The sequence below is a fragment of the Hylobates moloch genome, unplaced genomic scaffold (assembly GCF_009828535.3).
Source record: "Hylobates moloch isolate HMO894 unplaced genomic scaffold, HMol_V3 SCAFFOLD_4, whole genome shotgun sequence".
In the NCBI taxonomy this organism is placed as follows: Eukaryota; Metazoa; Chordata; class Mammalia; order Primates; family Hylobatidae; genus Hylobates; species Hylobates moloch.
In genome coordinates, this window is record NW_026652279.1 from 162,387,033 (window position 1) to 162,404,457 (window position 17,425).

Below are 17,425 nucleotides of genomic sequence, written 5' to 3' on the forward strand. Positions count from 1 at the left end.
TATGAAACATCTCCTCAGGCATAATTTGTAAACTTTGTGTGGGGGATTTTTACGCAGTCCACTGGAATTTAGTGATGCAATGTTGTTAGTAGGAGTGGACTGACATTTTTTTCAGACAAAGTAAGTGGTCTTGTTTTTTAGACCACAAGCTTTGGGGAATGGAGGAATCCCAAGTAGAATTAGAAAGACAAGTCATGGAGAGGCATTTGGCCTGTTACTTAGTGATTGCCTCAGCTGTGTGTTTCATTATTTCTATTGCTTTTTTTTTCCTACTGCCTTTAGACACACGTTAGCAAGGAGAAATATATACTTTTGTTCAGAAGTTTTTGCCTTCTGATATAATTTTCAGGATGGCCCTGGGTATGCTAGGTACAGTATTCAGATTTAATTATTTCTCCCAAGATTCATGTAAATTTCAACCCTCATTTATGAGGTCACCTCTTAAGCATATAGATTAAAATGCATTGAATATGTCAATGTGTGGTGATTACTTTTTGAAACTGTAAACTCAGAAATGCAAAATGATATACCTTCATTTTCCTATAATTTTTGAAGACTGTACCTTGAGTTTCTGCCTTGGTTTGCAAGGGCTACTGTAACAAAGTGCCACAAATGAGATGGTTTTGAATTACAGAAATTTTTTGTCACAATGTTCTGGGAGACCAGAAGGCTGAGATCAAGGTGTTGGCAGACTTGGTTCCTACTGAGGGTTATGAGAGAGGTTCTGTTCCACGCTCCCTTGGGAGCTTCTGGTGGCTGATGACCCTTGGCTTGTAGACACATCTCCCTGATCCCTGCCTTCATCTTCACAAGGCATTCTCGGTGTACCTGCCACTGTGTCCTGATTTCCCCCCTTTTTTTGAGACAGAGTTTCTCTCATTGCCCAGGCAGAAGTCCAATGGCACGATCTCGGCTCACCGTGACATCTGCCTTCCAGGTTCAAGCGATTGGACTTCCTCAACCTCCCAAGTAGCTGGGACTACAGGCATGCATCACCACACTCAGCTAATTTTGTATTTTTAGTAGAGACGAGTTTTCTCCATGTTGGTCAGGCTGGTCTTGAACTCCCAACCTCAGGCGATCCTCCTGTCTTGACCTCCCAAAGTTCTGGGATTACAGGCATGAGCCACCGTGCCCGGCCGAGGTTTCCCCTTTTTATAAGGATATCAGTCATAACAGATTAAGGGCCCACCTAATCCAGTGTGATCTCAACTAATTCTATCTACAACCACCCTATTTCCAAATAAGGTTACATTCTGGGGTACTGGGGTTTAAGTTTTCAATATATGAATTGTAGGAGGACACAACTTAGCGCGTAACAGCTCTCAGTCCACTGATGACAAAATGTTATTAAATTCCATTCAGGTTGCTCTCAATCAATGTGGACTTTCCCTGGAGTCAAGACAATAAGCCTTGGGAGTAAACTGCTCACAGCTCACAGAGCTTTGCCACTGTTGCCTGGTCCCTGCTTATGTCTCATTTCTCTAGCTGCTGTCTTACACGATGACGTCTGTATTTCCCATGTGGTCAGTGGTGGGCAGTCCTTGTGGGCCCATCTGCTTGTTCTCACCATAGGGCCTCTTCGGACGCAACCTTCCTTTGAAGCAATTATGGTTGTTCTCCTGAGCCATGCTGGGTCTGTGGGACATTTGGTGGCCTATGTCAGGCATGCGTGGCCTTGACAGCCACAAGTGCCTTATTCTGTTGAAATTGTTCTGAGGTGATTCAGAGAAAATTTGCAACTCTCCAGGATGTGCAGGATGGCCCTCAGGCTCTATCTTTCCCCTGTCTATACTCCACCCCTCCTGGAGTGGGGCAGGGGACAGGTCCCTTTTGTGGAGTGCCACACAATTGATAGCTTTTCTGTGCATTTCTCATACTGGCATCACATTTTTCTGAATAATAGTGTCCTTTTCATTTAAATAGTCATTAATTACATTCTATTGGCTCTTCACAGCCACTCAGGTTGCAAAGATTAGTATTACTCTGTCTTCCCCAGGCAGTGTCTTATGAATATGTCAGGATACTATGAGTTGTAACAAATCTTGATATCACTGAAATCCCAAAACAACATCATAGTTAAACAACATCTTTAATATTACTGCTTATAGAAAGACTGTTTCTAACATATATCTTTTTTCCTTTTTTAAATTTTTGAGTGAAATATTATCCTAAAGTATAAAAAATGACAATATTAATATTGTGTGTTCATCACCCAGCTTAAAAAATAGAATTTTTCTTATAGCTTTGCAAATCTAAGCTTACATCAATTCAAAACTTTTTTGATTACACATCAGAAGTGAAATTTACACATATATGCATATTCATTTATAATTTATATAGGCGTATTTCACGTCAATATGTTGTGCACATAAAATGTACAAAATAAACATTTTTAAAACAAAAATAAGGATAAGTATTCTAGTGTTTTCTTCTTGTATCCCAAATTTTTTTTTGTACTCCCTCAATGAGGGCCCTACATTTTGGAAACCACCAGTTTGTATCAGGGCCTTTGCTCTGAAGATGAAAAACACAGAAAAATGAATTTTTGCTGTTGGTTATGTTTCTGTTGCTTTTCAAAAAGCAACTAGTGTCAAGGTATAATATGGATATGGGAAGGGGTGGCGTTTAGGAACCTTAAAATAATACACAGACAACACACACAAGAAAATATGTATGCATGTACTTAATTATTTACATATATGTATGTGTATATATATGCATGTATTTAAGTGTTGTGTGTGTGTGTGTGTGTGTGTGTGTGTGTGTGTGTATGTTTTATATAGATAAAACATTGGTTAGCACTTTAAAGTCTTTAAATTCTTTTTTTTTTTTTTTTGAGACGGAGTCTTGCTCTGTTGCCCAGGCTGGAGTGCAGTGGCGCAATCTCGGCTCACTGCAAACTCCACCTCCCGGGTTCACGCCATTCTCCTGCCTCAGCCTCTCCTCGTAGCTGGGACTACAGGCGCCCGCCACCATGCCCGGCTAATTTTTTTGTATTTTTAGTAGAGACGGGGTTTCACCGTGGTCTCGATCTCCTGACCTCGTGATCCGCCCGCCTCGGCCTCCCAAACTGCTGGGATTACAAGCCTGAGCCACCGCGCCCAGCCTAAAGTCTTTAAATTCTTATCTGGCTCCAGTTGGTTTTGAATTCATCTGTTAGTAGGTTTATCTGTTAGTTTTTTTGACATTCTCCAGGAAAATTTCTTATCTCTGTAACCCAGATGCACTATTAGTATTTGATCAGGGATTTTTGTGTGCTATATGAGAGAAGGACTCAGACTCAGAATTTGCAGTTAATGTCCTTTATTTCATTCTGCAAAAGTACTTCTTCACTTAAGTTTAGGGTTGTGATGGTCAGGACAGTTGTGTTAGGGCAACCTGCTCTCTAAACACTTTCAGTGTGGATAGTAATAGCTACCATTTTATTGATAAGCAGTGTTCTAAGTGCTTTGTGTGTACTGACTCATTCTGTACCTTTAACAGCTCTATGGGAGAGGTGCTATCATTAGCTCCTTTTTCACAAAGGAAGAAGCAGAGATAATAAGAGGTGTTATGAGTTGAACTGGGTCTCCCCAAAAGATGTGTTGAAGTTCTGACACCCAGTACCTCAGGATGTGATCTTATTTGGAAATTGGGCTTTGCAGAGATAATTTATTAAGTTGAGATCATACTGGAGTAGAGTGGGCCCTTAATCCGATATGGCTGGTATCCTTATAAGAAGAAGAAAAGAGGCCAGGCACGGTGGCTCACGCCTGTAATCCCAGCACTTTGGGAGGCCGAGGCAGGCGGATCCCCAGAGGTCGGGAGTTCGAGACCAGCCTGACCAACATGGAGAAACCCTGTTACTACTAAAAATACAAAATTAGCCAGGGGTGGTGGCACATGCCTGTAATCCCAGCTACTCGGGAGGCTGAGGCAGGAGAATTGCTTGAACCCCAGAGGCGGAGGTTGTGGTGAGCCAAGATTGTGCCATTGCACCCCAGCCTGGGCAATAAGAGGGAAATTCCATCTCAAAAAAAAAAAAAGAAGAAGAGATACAGAGACATGACTGGAGAAGGCCATGTAATTGGAGTGATTGGAGAGGCAAAAATTGGAGTGATGCAACTGTGAGCTGAGAAACTCCAAGAAATGTCAGTCACTGCCAGAAACCAAAATAAGGCAATGAAGGATTCTACTCAGAGTCTCAAGAGACCCTGGTCTTGTTCACACCTTGGTTTTGGACTTCTAGTCTCCAGAAATATGAGACAAAACATTTTTGTTGTCTGGAGTTACTCAATTTGTGGGACTTCGTTATGGCAGTTCTTAGGAAACTAATATGATGGATTAAATAGTTGCCTAAAGTTACATAGTGAGCAAGTCATACAAGCAGAATTTGAGTCAAGCAGTCTGTCATTGGAGCCTGCACTCCACAGCCCTGCCTTATCCCTCCTCATGGGACAGACAGAGTGGTGCCATGCTGATGCACAGCTTCTGCTGGGGCATGAGGAATAAGGCTGTGGGCAGAGATTGCTCCTTAGACAACCAGTGGAACTTAGGATGAAGAACACAGCACTGTCAGATGAAGAATATTATTAATGTTTATCAAAGATGCACATTCAAAGAGTTCTGAAAAACATTTTCAACACTGGGAGGAATGTTAAATATCATCTCATTACACGGTGCTTTTACTTTGAGTTGCCATTTAAAAGAAAGTTTATAGCCTTGTTGATCTCCTGTGCATATACTTACATACATATGTGAATACATAGACACACATATATGCACACATAAATGTGCATGTATTTCTTCATTTAACCAGATTCCTTGTGCCCCTGTATTAAAAATGGTCAAGTTTCTATCTCAAACCATGCAATAATTATAATATCAGATAAAGAATTCTTTCACAATCTTTTCTTAGAATTCTAGATGTGACTTAGTTAGTGTCCTTCCTCTACAGTGAGGGAGGAAATAAGAGTGATTTGTGAAGATGCTTCTTTTTTTCAGTAGAACTGGGGAGGCTTCACTTATCTCGGGTCTCCTATTCTAGATACAACATTTCGAGAGTCTTGGATTCCTGTTTGATTATCAAGTTCACTTCCACTGACCAATAAATATTGGTAGATGTTAAGTTTTCAGGCTTGAGAGGCTCTGTCATTTGGTGTATCTGATGCTAACAGGCACTCTTAAACAAAATGCCCCACAAGGGGCCGGGCGCGGTGGCTCACGCCTGTAATCCCAGCACTTTGGGAGGCCGAGGTGGGTGGCTCATGAGGTCAGGAGATTGAGACCATCCTGGCTGAAATGGTGAAACCCCGTTTCTACTAAAAATATAAAAATTAGCCAGGCATGGTGATGCACTCCTGTAGTCCCAGCTACTCGCGAGATTAAAGCAGGAGAATTGCTTGAACTCAGGAGGCAGAGGTTGTAGTGAGCCGAGATTGTGCCACTCCAGGCTGGGAGACAGAGCGAAACTCCGTCTCAAAAAAAAAAAAAAAGCCCAGCGAGAAGGCAAAAGACCAAGGAAAAAACTAAAGTGAGGATTGTTTTTATTGCAAAAGAGGTGGAGGAATCTTTAAAGATTTCTGATACAGCAGAAAATCAAATATTGCATGTTCTCACTTATAAGAGAATGAGCTAAACAGTGAGTACACAGGGACATAAAGACAGACATAACAGACACTGGGGACTCCAGAAAGGGGGAGGGAGGGAGGAGGTAGAGGTTGAAAGGTTACCTTTTGGATATAGTGTTCATTATTTGGATGATGGGTACACTAGAAGCTCACTCCCCACCATTAGGCAATATACCCATGTAACAAACATGCACAGGTACCCCCGAATCTAAATTTTTTAAAAAAGATTTCTGACAAATAGAGTCTTAGAACTGAAAGCTAGAAGGTGACAAAGAGAACGGAGAATGTCATCAAATCTAGTGGTCTTCCCTTTCTCTCGTTCCCTTCTTAGGACACCTGAGATATGCCATACTCTCTTTTATTATCATGGATTCTCTGGTAGGGAAAGGGTCAACAAGTTTTGGGGATTTATGTGGATGAAACAGGGCAGAGGAAGATAATTCTGACACACTCTTAAAGGGACATGCCTTGGCTCCCTCAAGAAATTCTGATCTCATATACATTTTTAATTTACCAGACAAAAATATTGGGACCAGAAAAATTAAAAGATTAACCAACTGGCTGAAGGCCACGGAGCTAGCAGTGACATAATCTATACTAACACCTAGAGGTTTCCTGAATCCCAAACTAGTGCTTGTGTATTTGTATTTGTGTGTGTGTGTTTATATAACTTTCATGAATTTGATACATGAATATATGTTTGACTTTATAAAATTTTCTAAGTTCAGCCAAAATATTGTGTTTTGCTTTACTATAATTTCAATTTCATCCTTTAGTCGCAGGTTGTTAGAAAACCCCCTAATTTTAGTAGCATTAATGCAAACACACCTTAACAATAAACATATCGTGATTATCTGCAATATTTTAATGGATACTCTGAATGACACATAGAATTTTAGCTGGTCATGGTTGCTTTTAGTGGCAAACAAGATCTGATCACAATTAATTGATGTCTGTCACCCCCTTGTTTTAATAGATTGAGTGCCCAATTTGAAAATACTACTTTGTTATGAGAAAAAGAAAATAATTGAGGGTATAGTATGGGATTTTCAAGATGAAGGGAATCTTGGGGCTATTCAATCCAATCTCTTAATTTTGCACATGAACACAGTGAGGTAGGTCAAGAAAAATTTCATGACTAGATTTCTGAATTATTTTATATAGTTTTAGCATTATTCAATTTTAAATCGTGAAGTTCAATAACTTTGCTGTTACGGTTCTTTCACGAAGGATTGTGAATAATCCAATTCTAAGCATGTGTGTTTCAAAGGAAGCAGTAAAAATAAAACCAGTGCTATCAAGCAACCAATCCATAGCTTTTACTAACACCACTCTTCCTAGAGCAAAAGAGTCCTTTCAAGTCCATTGCTAAATTCCAGAACTAAACAGATAATGTTGGCTGTCATGGGAAAAACATAGCTTTTGAGCTTGCCAGCTATGTGACCTTGAGCCAAACCAAACTACTTAAACTCTGCTCAGTCTTCTCACTTGTAGAGTGGAAAAACAAAGCCCATCTCATTGGCTCATTATGAAAATCAGACTAGCTTGCATAAAGTACTTATCATAGTACTGGAAGCCAATAATTATTAGATTCCTCTTCTCTTCTTTTTTATTTTCCTGGCAAGATTACATGGCTAGCTAGTGTCCAGGCAGGACAAGAGTAGAGACCTTTTAATCTTGAGGCAGTGGAACCCTCTATATTCTTCCATTGTCCACATGAAAATGCTCTCAGGAATGGAAAGCAGAAATATCTAAGGAACATTTTTTTTTCTCAGCTTGAGAAGCAAGCCAGGGACTGGTACCCTGTCTTAAAAATGGTGAAGTTTCTATCTCAAATCATGAAATAATTGTAATATCAGATAAAGAATTCTTTCACAATCTTTTCTTAATAGATGTTACATAGTTTTTTTGTTTCTTATTACTGGAGAAGGCTTAAGAATCCGTGGTGGCTCAAAAATGACTAGAGAAAAATTGAGTTTATCTATTATAAACTGAGCATATTTGAATACACTGGAAAATAGGACACAAAACAGGTTTTGGGAATTTACATATTTGAACAAAGCAAATGGATTTTAGCTGGCAGAGTCAACTTAGTGTTCAAATTAAAATACCTCTATTTCAAGGTTATCATGAGGCTGTAGCAGTGGTACACTTAGCTTATCGGATGCACAGGGAGAATAAATTTTTAATATCTATCCTTCTCTATGTGATAAAATTGTTGCCAGTAGTAATCATGAAGAGATAATTAACAATCAAATTTTTAAATTTGTTTTTTAGTCTTAAGTAACAATGTATGTAGAATAATACATTTACTTTTAAAAGATATTACAAAATTAAGTTAAATAATTTATACATAAACAAAAATTTGCACTTACCTCAGAAGTTACACATTACAACTCTCTGTATGCTGTTTTAAAATGTAATACAAATAAACATTCCAAGTGGTTAAAAAGACAAATACAAGTAACTCATTATCTTTTTTTGTATTTACGTAATCTCTGAGCTATAATTATTTATTTCCAATATACATGTAAATGCAGGGCTGTGTAGCATCACAGGTGTTGAAGATGTGAGCTATAGTTTTTCTTTACCCTTGATGAACTTATTTGCAAAGTGGCTTTAAGATTCTGGTTTCCACTTAGGGACGTAGAAAGTTACAAAGTGTGATTCCCATTCTTACGCTGAAGAAAAGTGGGACAAATTAAAAATCCCCATGTGTTTCTGAATTTATCCAAGATCTGAAGTCACAGGAAAAGCAACTGGCCCCAAATCTGGAGATAGGTAGGCAGATGAAGGGAGAGAGAGAAATGAGCTCAGGCTTAGCTGGGCAGACACAATTAGGCCGAGAAGGGTGGTGGGAAAGTTGGTAGCAGCCCAGTGTGCCCTCGTGAATGAGCGTGAAGCCCCCAGGTGCTGCAGAATTTGAGAGTCCACACCCTCTTCAGATTTGTATCTGTAAATCCTACTGTGCTCTCACAGCAAGGACTGGAGGATGCTTTTGAAAACAGATCCAGGAAGTGGGGAACTCAAGGAAGAGAGGAGCAACTCCTCCAGGATGGTCATGAAACTATCCAGACATTTCACTGTTGGGGGAAGGGTAATACATCTCCTTGCTCTTAGGGCACTTGTGAGTATCCATGGCAGCTATGAGAAGGAAACAGGAACATAAATAAATGAAAGCCCGACATAGATAAATAACGAAGAAAACATATCACACAAAAACAAAGAGGTGGACTTATCATTTTCTAATTACCGAACACAAAAACAAAAGAAACTCTTACAGGCAGTTACAGAAAAAGAAACATATGCAGAGGAACAAGGATACTAATGACAGGGGACTTCTTGTCAGAAACCATGCAAGCTTGGGGAAAGTGGAGTGACCTCTTTGAAGGCCTGAAAGAAATAAATGTTAGCATTGAATTCTATATCCAGCAAAAAGTATATTCCAAAAATGAAAACAAGGATTTTTATGAGGCTATTGATTACAGAAGACCTACCCTAAATAAATGTAAAGAAAGTTCTTTAGACAAAAGGCATGTGATACTTGACAAACTTGAATCTACACAAAGAAATGAAGAGCAATGGAAATGGAATAAATTAAAGTGTAATAGCATTATAGTTTTATTTTTAGTTGCTCTAAAAATAACTGACTGTCTAAAACAAAATTAATGGCAGTAGATTGTGTGTCTATAGGAAACGTGTGTTTGTTTATGCAAAAGTAAAATGGCACAAAGAATGAGAGGAAAGAGCTGGGAATTTAATGTTTTAAGTTCCTAAAATTACATGTAAAGTGGTACAATATTATTTGAATGTAAACTCTGGTTGATTAAAGGTATATAATGTATATACTAGGACAACCTCTAAAAATCAAAGTATACAAATAGTAGAGGAAATAGAATAAAAAATAATGTTCAATAAACACAACGGAAAGCAGAAAAAGAGACAAAACAAGAACTGATAAAGCTAATAAAAATTGCTTAGAAAGTTGGTAGATTTATATCCAGCAATGTAAAAAACATGAAAATGTGATGTCTCTAAACGCACCAGTTAAAAGATAGAGATTGTCAGATTGTATAAAAACTGAGACACGACTAATCTATAAGAAACCACTTTAAAGATAAGACATTTTCAGGTTAAATATAAATGAATGGGAAAGGTATTCTATGCAAATACCTGTCAAATGAAAACTGGATCAACTATACTGATGATAGACAAAGTAGGCTTTAGGACAAGAAATAATATCAAGGATAAAGAGAGATGTTACACAATGAAAAATTAATTATATCCTAAGTTTAAAAATGCTAAGTATATATACACATAAAGCATTTCAAAATACATAAATTAAAAAAAATGACAGACTGAAAGGGGAAAAAATCCACAATGGTAGTTGATGTCAATACTCCTTTCTCATAGTCGACAGAACAAGTAGGTAGAAACTTAGTGAGGATATAGAAAACCTGAACAAAACTATTACCAGCTTGACCAAATTGACATTTATAGAACAGCAGAAGATACATTATTTTCAAATGCACAAGGAAAATTGAACAAGATAGATCATCTTCTGGGTCATAATAGAAGCCTTCAGAAATTTAAAAGAAACTGTACTGTCATGTAACAATGTGATTAAACTAGAAATTACAGAAATAGATCTGAAAAAAATTTGAACACCACACTTCTACATAACAGGTAGGTCAATAGGAAATCTCAAGGGATATTAAAAATAATGAATAAAAATAATTTATAAATAAAAATATTTAACTGAAAGAAAAAATATAACATCAAAAATTTGTGGATTGCAGCTAACATAGTACTTGGAGAAAAATTTACAGAATTGAATGTTTACATTAGAAGAAGTGTTTAAAATTAATTTATACTTCTACCCTAGAAAATAGAAAAAAAAACCTAATTAAATCCAAAGACAGGAGAAGGAAGAAAATAATAAAGATTGGAGAAAAAAATAGTGAAATCGAGAAGAGAAAAATAGTAAGGAAAATCAATAAAACCAAAAACTGATTATTTGAAAATAACAATAAAATTGATTTATTTTTAAGCAGACTGATCAAGAAACATACAGGACGTACAAATACTACCAGCATCAGCATCAAATAGCATACATAATATCCAACACTATGCATGTTAAAAAGATAGTAAGCTTATGATATCAGCAAGTCTATGCCTGTTAAGTTCAGGAATTTAAATGAAATGGGCCAAGTCCTTGAAAGACACAATCTGCCAAAATCAATTAAAAAGAAATTGATGACTTGAATAGCCAATATTGGTCAAGCAAAGTGAATCATAGTTAAACATTTGTGAAAATGAATATTCTAGGTTCCGATGATTTTACTAGCAAATTCTACCAAACCCTTAAGGATAAAATAATGCTGATTCTATACTACCTCTTCCAAAAACTAGGAGGTTAGAGAATACATTTCAAATCATTTCATTAGGGCAAAATTTTCCTTATCCTAAAAGTAGACAAAGATCTTACAACAAACAAAACTGCATGCCAGTATGGTTTATAAACATAGAACACCAAATATTTAATAGAATATTAGCAAATGGAATCCAATATATAAAGAAATACATAAAAATATAATACTTACCAACCAAATGAGGTATATCTCAAGATGCAAGGCTGGTACAACATTAAAAATCAACCAATATATTTCACTGTATTCACAGACTAACTATTGTTAAGATGGCAATTCTCTCTACTTTTATCTATAGAGTCAATGCAATTCCTATCAAAATCTGTGCAAACTTTTTTGCTGATGTCAACATACTGATTCTAGACTTTATATGGAAAATCAAAGGAACTACAAGAGCCAAAATAATTTTTTAAAAAGAACAAAGTTGGAGTTCTCAGAATACTTGATTTCCATACTTGATTGTAGCAGAAGAATAAGCCTAGAGTTAGTTAGGCAAAAGGTTTTCAGGTAGATACCACAAAAACCACTATTAAAGAAAAAACTTGATAAGTTGGATTTAATTAAGATCAAAACCTTTTACTCTTCAAAAGATACTGTTAATAGAACAAAAGGCAAGTCACAAATTGGGAGAGAATATTTGCAACTTACATTTGTGACAATGAACTTCTATCCAGGAGATACGTACATATATATGTATATACAACAATTTATATACATATATATCCGTACATATATGTATATATAACAATTTATGTACATATATATGTATCCTGGATATACATGTATATATGTGTATATATATGTTGATATACATATATATGTTTTTTATATATACATATATATGACAATGAACTTGCATCCAGGATAAAATACATATACATGTATATATAAATTTTTAAACATATATATAGACACATATATATGTACGCATATATGTATATGTAATTATATATGTTATATAATCATATATATATGTCTCTGAAATTTCAATACAAAAATGGACAAAAGAAGATAGATGTCCCTAAAACTTAAAGTATAATAATAATAAAATTAAAAAAAGAAGATGTATTGCAAATAAGCATATGAAAGGATATGCAGTATCATCAAAGCAGAGTTACACTGCCACAAGCCAGGAAATGCCCAAGATTACCTGCGACCACCAGCAACTGAGAGAGAGGCATGGAACTGTTTCTCCCTCAGGTCCTCCAGAACTAACCAACCTGACCGATTTCAGGTTCCAGTCTTCATCACTCTGAGAGAATAAATTTCTGTTTTTTTAAGCCACCAAGTTTGTGGTGCTTTGTTATGGAAGATTCAGGAAACTAACACATAACAAATAAATTATTTTGAAACATGAGGTGTTTTTTGAAGCCATGTTATTGACACTATGATGGAGATTACCTTGCCACAATAATATAGCAACCTAATCCCCCGAGGTCTGCTAAAGCTCTTACTAACCTTAGAAAAAAATTGTAAAAGATAGTCTGAATACTATTTTTTAAATATATATTTATCTTTAAACAAGGTTACACAGGCTATTTGATAATTCTTGACAGTCAGAAATCGATTCCTATTCAATGAGTTTTCCTAAATGGAAGAAAATCATGGAACCCTTACTGGGCATAAAGCTTAGAAAGAATGTAAAGGCAGATGGCCCTGTCTGACATTAGCTGTCATCTTTGCCTCCAAACAAATGCTAAGGAAGAAGCTGAAAAGACATTACAATGTCTGACACAGTGTTAGTCTAAGCATGTGCCTAAGATGCTAATACAGGTTATGAGAAAAAGGGGCTCCTAGCCAAAGTTTTGCAAATTCTAAGCTAAAAAAATTAAAAATATTTTTCAGGATAAGACATATGAGGCTCATTAGTGTGCTGATATATATTGTGACACATTAGAACAGAAGATAGCAGACTCTTTTCCATGTTTATTTTACCCTAGAATCTTCTGTGAAGAGAGTTTCATGAAACTGAGCCTCCATGAACTCACTTCAGGGGATAAGCAACTTAGAGTATTGCTTCTATTGATGCTTCATTGGGTCAGTTTGGAAGGGATGGATCTCTCCCTATCCTGTATACATTTTGTTTATTTTCCCCCTGTCTTTCTATTTTTAACCATCTCACCTTTAAAAAGATGTTACCTTTGACCCACAAATTATTTCTCATCTCTACTGTGTATACTTTAGGATCTAAGATGTCCTATTCAGTATAAAATTTAAAAAATCACATTGAGTAGTCTTTTATTTTTGACTCACCAAATTACTGCTACCATAATGCTTTATCTTCTAAATCAATTCTATTTTCTTTACTGTTTATATGAAGACTGTTTATTGGTGTGGAAACATAAGAAACAGCTGATATTCAACTTATGAAAGTGGCAATTCCATGTGGTTCAACCTCATACATTAATGTTATTAAAGAGTCAACACAGTTTCCAAGATAGTTGATTTATCAAAGAGCCTTAGCCACTGCAAGAATTTGGCTTAATGCTTTTATAAATACGTGAGGTGGTTGACAGGTGAGATCACTTATGCTTATAAATGATACTAAGTTGGGCAAGATTGACAATATTTTGTAGGGCCAGGCAGGAATGCAAAATGATGCAGTCAATTTGATGGAGTAATGTGCGCTGAACAGAATGAATTCCTATTAAAAGACTTGCAAGGTTTTGGTTATAAAATAGAATAATTAATTTTATAAATGCAACAGAAATAGAAGCATTTACATGGACTGGTCCACATAAAGAGCAGTTTTAAAATCACAGCCAATCACAGATTCAGGCTTTACTGAACATGCCCAAATGGGCAGCCTCGAAGCCATTCATACTGACCAACCACCTGGACCATATCCCATGGATTTCAGCTACCACGTTGAATCAGATCAATGACTTCATGTGGCCTATGAATTTTAGGCATTTAGACATAGTAGTATTGTCTTGAGTAATATATGTACACTCTTCCTGTAACCCGTTCAAAATCTGCTCAACTTTCAAGGGCCAGTTAACAGTCAAGGAAGTCCAGAAAGTCTCCGCTCTTATGTCTATAGGTCATAGACTGTATTGCTCAACTTAACTCGAGGTGACGGTCACTTCTGGCTTACAATCACATCAGCTTCTTTGTATATTAGCCTTGACTTTGGAGTTTGTACGTTCTTTGAGGACAAGGACCAAGTACTGCACATGTTTTGCACTTCTGTCAGACTAATGTGCGATCAATAAAAAATAGGCTTCATCAAGCAGGACTTAATAATGTTACTGATCACAACAATGAAAACAATATGCATTAAAGCAAAATGACTATTGAGAACACTAAAGATTGAGAAATTTATGTGGAGGCGGATGAATATGAAACAAAACATATATGTATTTTGTGTCCGTATTACTGAAGTTGGTGTTTAATATATCCATAAATTTCATTACATGTTTAATTCGAGTAACAGTAAGGCCAGTGTTTAGTTTAGTAGAGTTTCATGTAAGAGTCTTTATTCATGGTTTGTGGTTTAATGTGTTATGTAAAATACAATAAACTAGAACTATTTTTTTCGTTGAATTTTGTCTCTTAAATACTGAGATGCTGGATAGAACGGTTTTTCAGTGCTGAGTTTTCTGTCCATGTGATTTATTAGGCTTTTTTATGCATCATCCTAATGTCTTTGTAAATTAATGTTTTTATAATTTATCAGTTGATTATTGAAATAAAATTTGCATATTCCATTGCATTTTATATAATAGCATTACCCCTCAGCCACTGTGATATACATGAGTTTCAATTTATTATAGCTCAGTCCCAAATCAATGTCACTGTTAAGAGTATGTGTTACAGTAATGGTTATCTTTGGAAAACAATTTGAGTCTGACTAGATGTTGTTCAATCCCCAGGCCATGGTAAGTGTGACTGTGGCAAGTGCAAGTGTGACCAGGGATGGTATGGGGATGCTTGCCAGTACCCAACTAACTGTGACTTGACAAAGAAGAAAAGTAACCAAATGTGCAAGAATTCACAAGACATCATCTGCTCTAATGCAGGTAAGAAGTATACCCTGTGAAAATTGTTAAGTGAAATAATCAAATTTTGTTTTTAATGGAAATATGTGGGCGTGGAGAAATGTCAAATCTCAGAGTGAGACTGTTTTGAGTATGTTTTTTAGAAGTGAAATTCAGATAAATCAATAGAAAAAAATGCCATCTTGCTGAGACTGGCAAATTTGATGCTTTCCAGCTGTTCCAAATGCCTCCTTCTAGCAGGATATTCACTGGAAACAACACCCCAACAACATTTTATGTAAATTGTGAGCCATGATATTGAATACCGGATTACATCTGTTAAAAAAGGATTTATATAAACCGACTTAATTATTTTCTGTTACAGATCAAGGGTGCTTTGAATTTTTACCTTCGCAAAATAGAACCAAATACTTTAAATTTGATAGAAGTTTCAGATATACTGGTTATAAAGCTCTTTGAAGGATATAGTCACAGAAAGATTTTTTGTTTGATCAAAATATTTTTTATTTCATTGAAGTTATTTGAAAATACTTTTTACAAAATTATAGCGATGCTGTTAAAATTTATTAGCAAAATCATATAAAAGAGTTGCAGTTTAGGTTTCAATGGTATTTAGCGAGTATTACTGTAATTAAATATTCTTTTTGCATTTGGGCAGGTGAAGCCTCAAAGTCAGATTTTCTCAATCATGGTTGAACAATCAGCATCCCAAGGGGAAAGGAATAAACTGTCAGTTCTCATGTAGTACACCAGAGGTTCTGTTTCAAGTGCTTTGGTGTGTGGCCTTGATGTTGGTGGTTTTTTTAAAGCTCTCTGGGTGATTTTAATATAGATCAAGTGTGTGACCCATTGCTCTAAATGCTAAAGGTGAGGATTTGACTTCACGAATGAGTACCTTTCCTCCTGAAGCTCACATTGTTGGTAGGGCCCATCTCTAACCAGAGCTGAGAATTCCCCACAGTCTGATTGCAACAGATTGTGTGTTTTAGACTGAGCTCAGTTAAAGGTGTTTTGCTGATAGGAATCAGGACCACATCCAAAGCGAGGTGTGAGTGGATCCGTCAGGGGTCATGACAAATGGTCTTAGCAGTTAGGTCCCTTTCTGTGTTCATGATGTTCTCATCATATTTCTCTAGCACTTCAGTCTTTCTTTCTTCTTAGTAGGATTTCTCTATTTCCAATTCATAACACCTACCCCTCCAAACACACACACACACAAACACGTGCGCGTGCACGTGCACATGCACATACCCCATAGCATCTTTCATCTTGAAAATATTATTCGTTTCAAACTTGTTTCAGTAACAAGACTTGAATTCTGTTTTGGGTTTGAAATCTATTTTGGGATTTATTTATTTATTGTTTGCAAATCAAATTTAGGGTTTTTTTAAAGAACATTATAATCAAACACGGTAGTCTAGGATTCTGAAGATGTTTAATATTAAGGAATCTAAACATGTAATTCACCACATTAACATATCTTAAAGGAGAAAACATGCAGAAGTGTTTCAATAGATGATAAAACATATTTGATGCAATATAAATGCATTTCTAGGACATCTGTACCCTCTCATTTTTTAAGCATGGATGCAATACCTTTATTCATAACCTGGTTTAGTCAAGTGACCCAGTAATGTCCTGTATAGCATTTTCCTCTCCTTATAGGATTCAGACTATTGAAAATGTTATGTTTATATCTCTCTTTAGTCTTCTTTAATCTGGGCCATTTCCACAGACTTTGGCTTTAGAGCATTGAAACTTGTGAAGAAAGTTGTCCCCATTTTATTAAAAGAAAAGTGTACTTACCTTGGATTTGTCTGATGTCTCCCCCCCATGATTAGATTCATAATACATATTCTTAGGTAAAACACTAGAGAAATGGTTTTGTGTTCTCAAAATGTTTCATCTGGAAGCACATGATGTCCATCTGCTCATATTGGTGATGTCAGTTTTGATGAGCTGGTCAAGGTGTTGGCTGGTGTCTCAACTCTGTTATTTCTGACTTACCCTCTTCACAAATGTGCATTCTATGAGGAAATACTTTAAAGCCATACACATATCACATTCCTCACTAAAATTAGCCCAGATTTATCATCCGCTGATGACAATCACCTGATGCAGTATTGACAATGATGACTGGAAAATGATGATTTATGAACTGTAACATTCTCTCCGAATTGACTAGTTGGCACTCAGCATTCCATCACAAACAGGAATCCTCCTCTCTCATTTACCAGTTATTTGATATTTCATTTACTTAGTGACTTATGATCAGTCTAGAAGCACAATTCTTATTATTTCATTGATTTGTTATTCATTTTGTGCATAATTATTCTGGTGCACAGAGTTATCCAGATTAGGTATCAGAGCCCATCAGGCTAGC

General features: G+C 36.3%; 1 protein-coding gene across 2 annotated transcripts in view; it reads left to right on the forward strand.

The window, feature by feature from the left end:
- The window catches only part of ITGBL1 (integrin subunit beta like 1), a 295,436-nt gene that overhangs the window by 126,064 nt on the left and 151,947 nt on the right, over positions 1–17,425 (forward strand). For both annotated transcript variants that reach the window (XM_032151257.2, XM_058438045.1), the window contains exon 4: positions 14,917–15,063. In XM_032151257.2, the coding sequence (XP_032007148.1) occupies positions 14,917–15,063 (147 nt within the window). The remainder of the gene's footprint in view (positions 1–14,916; positions 15,064–17,425) is intronic.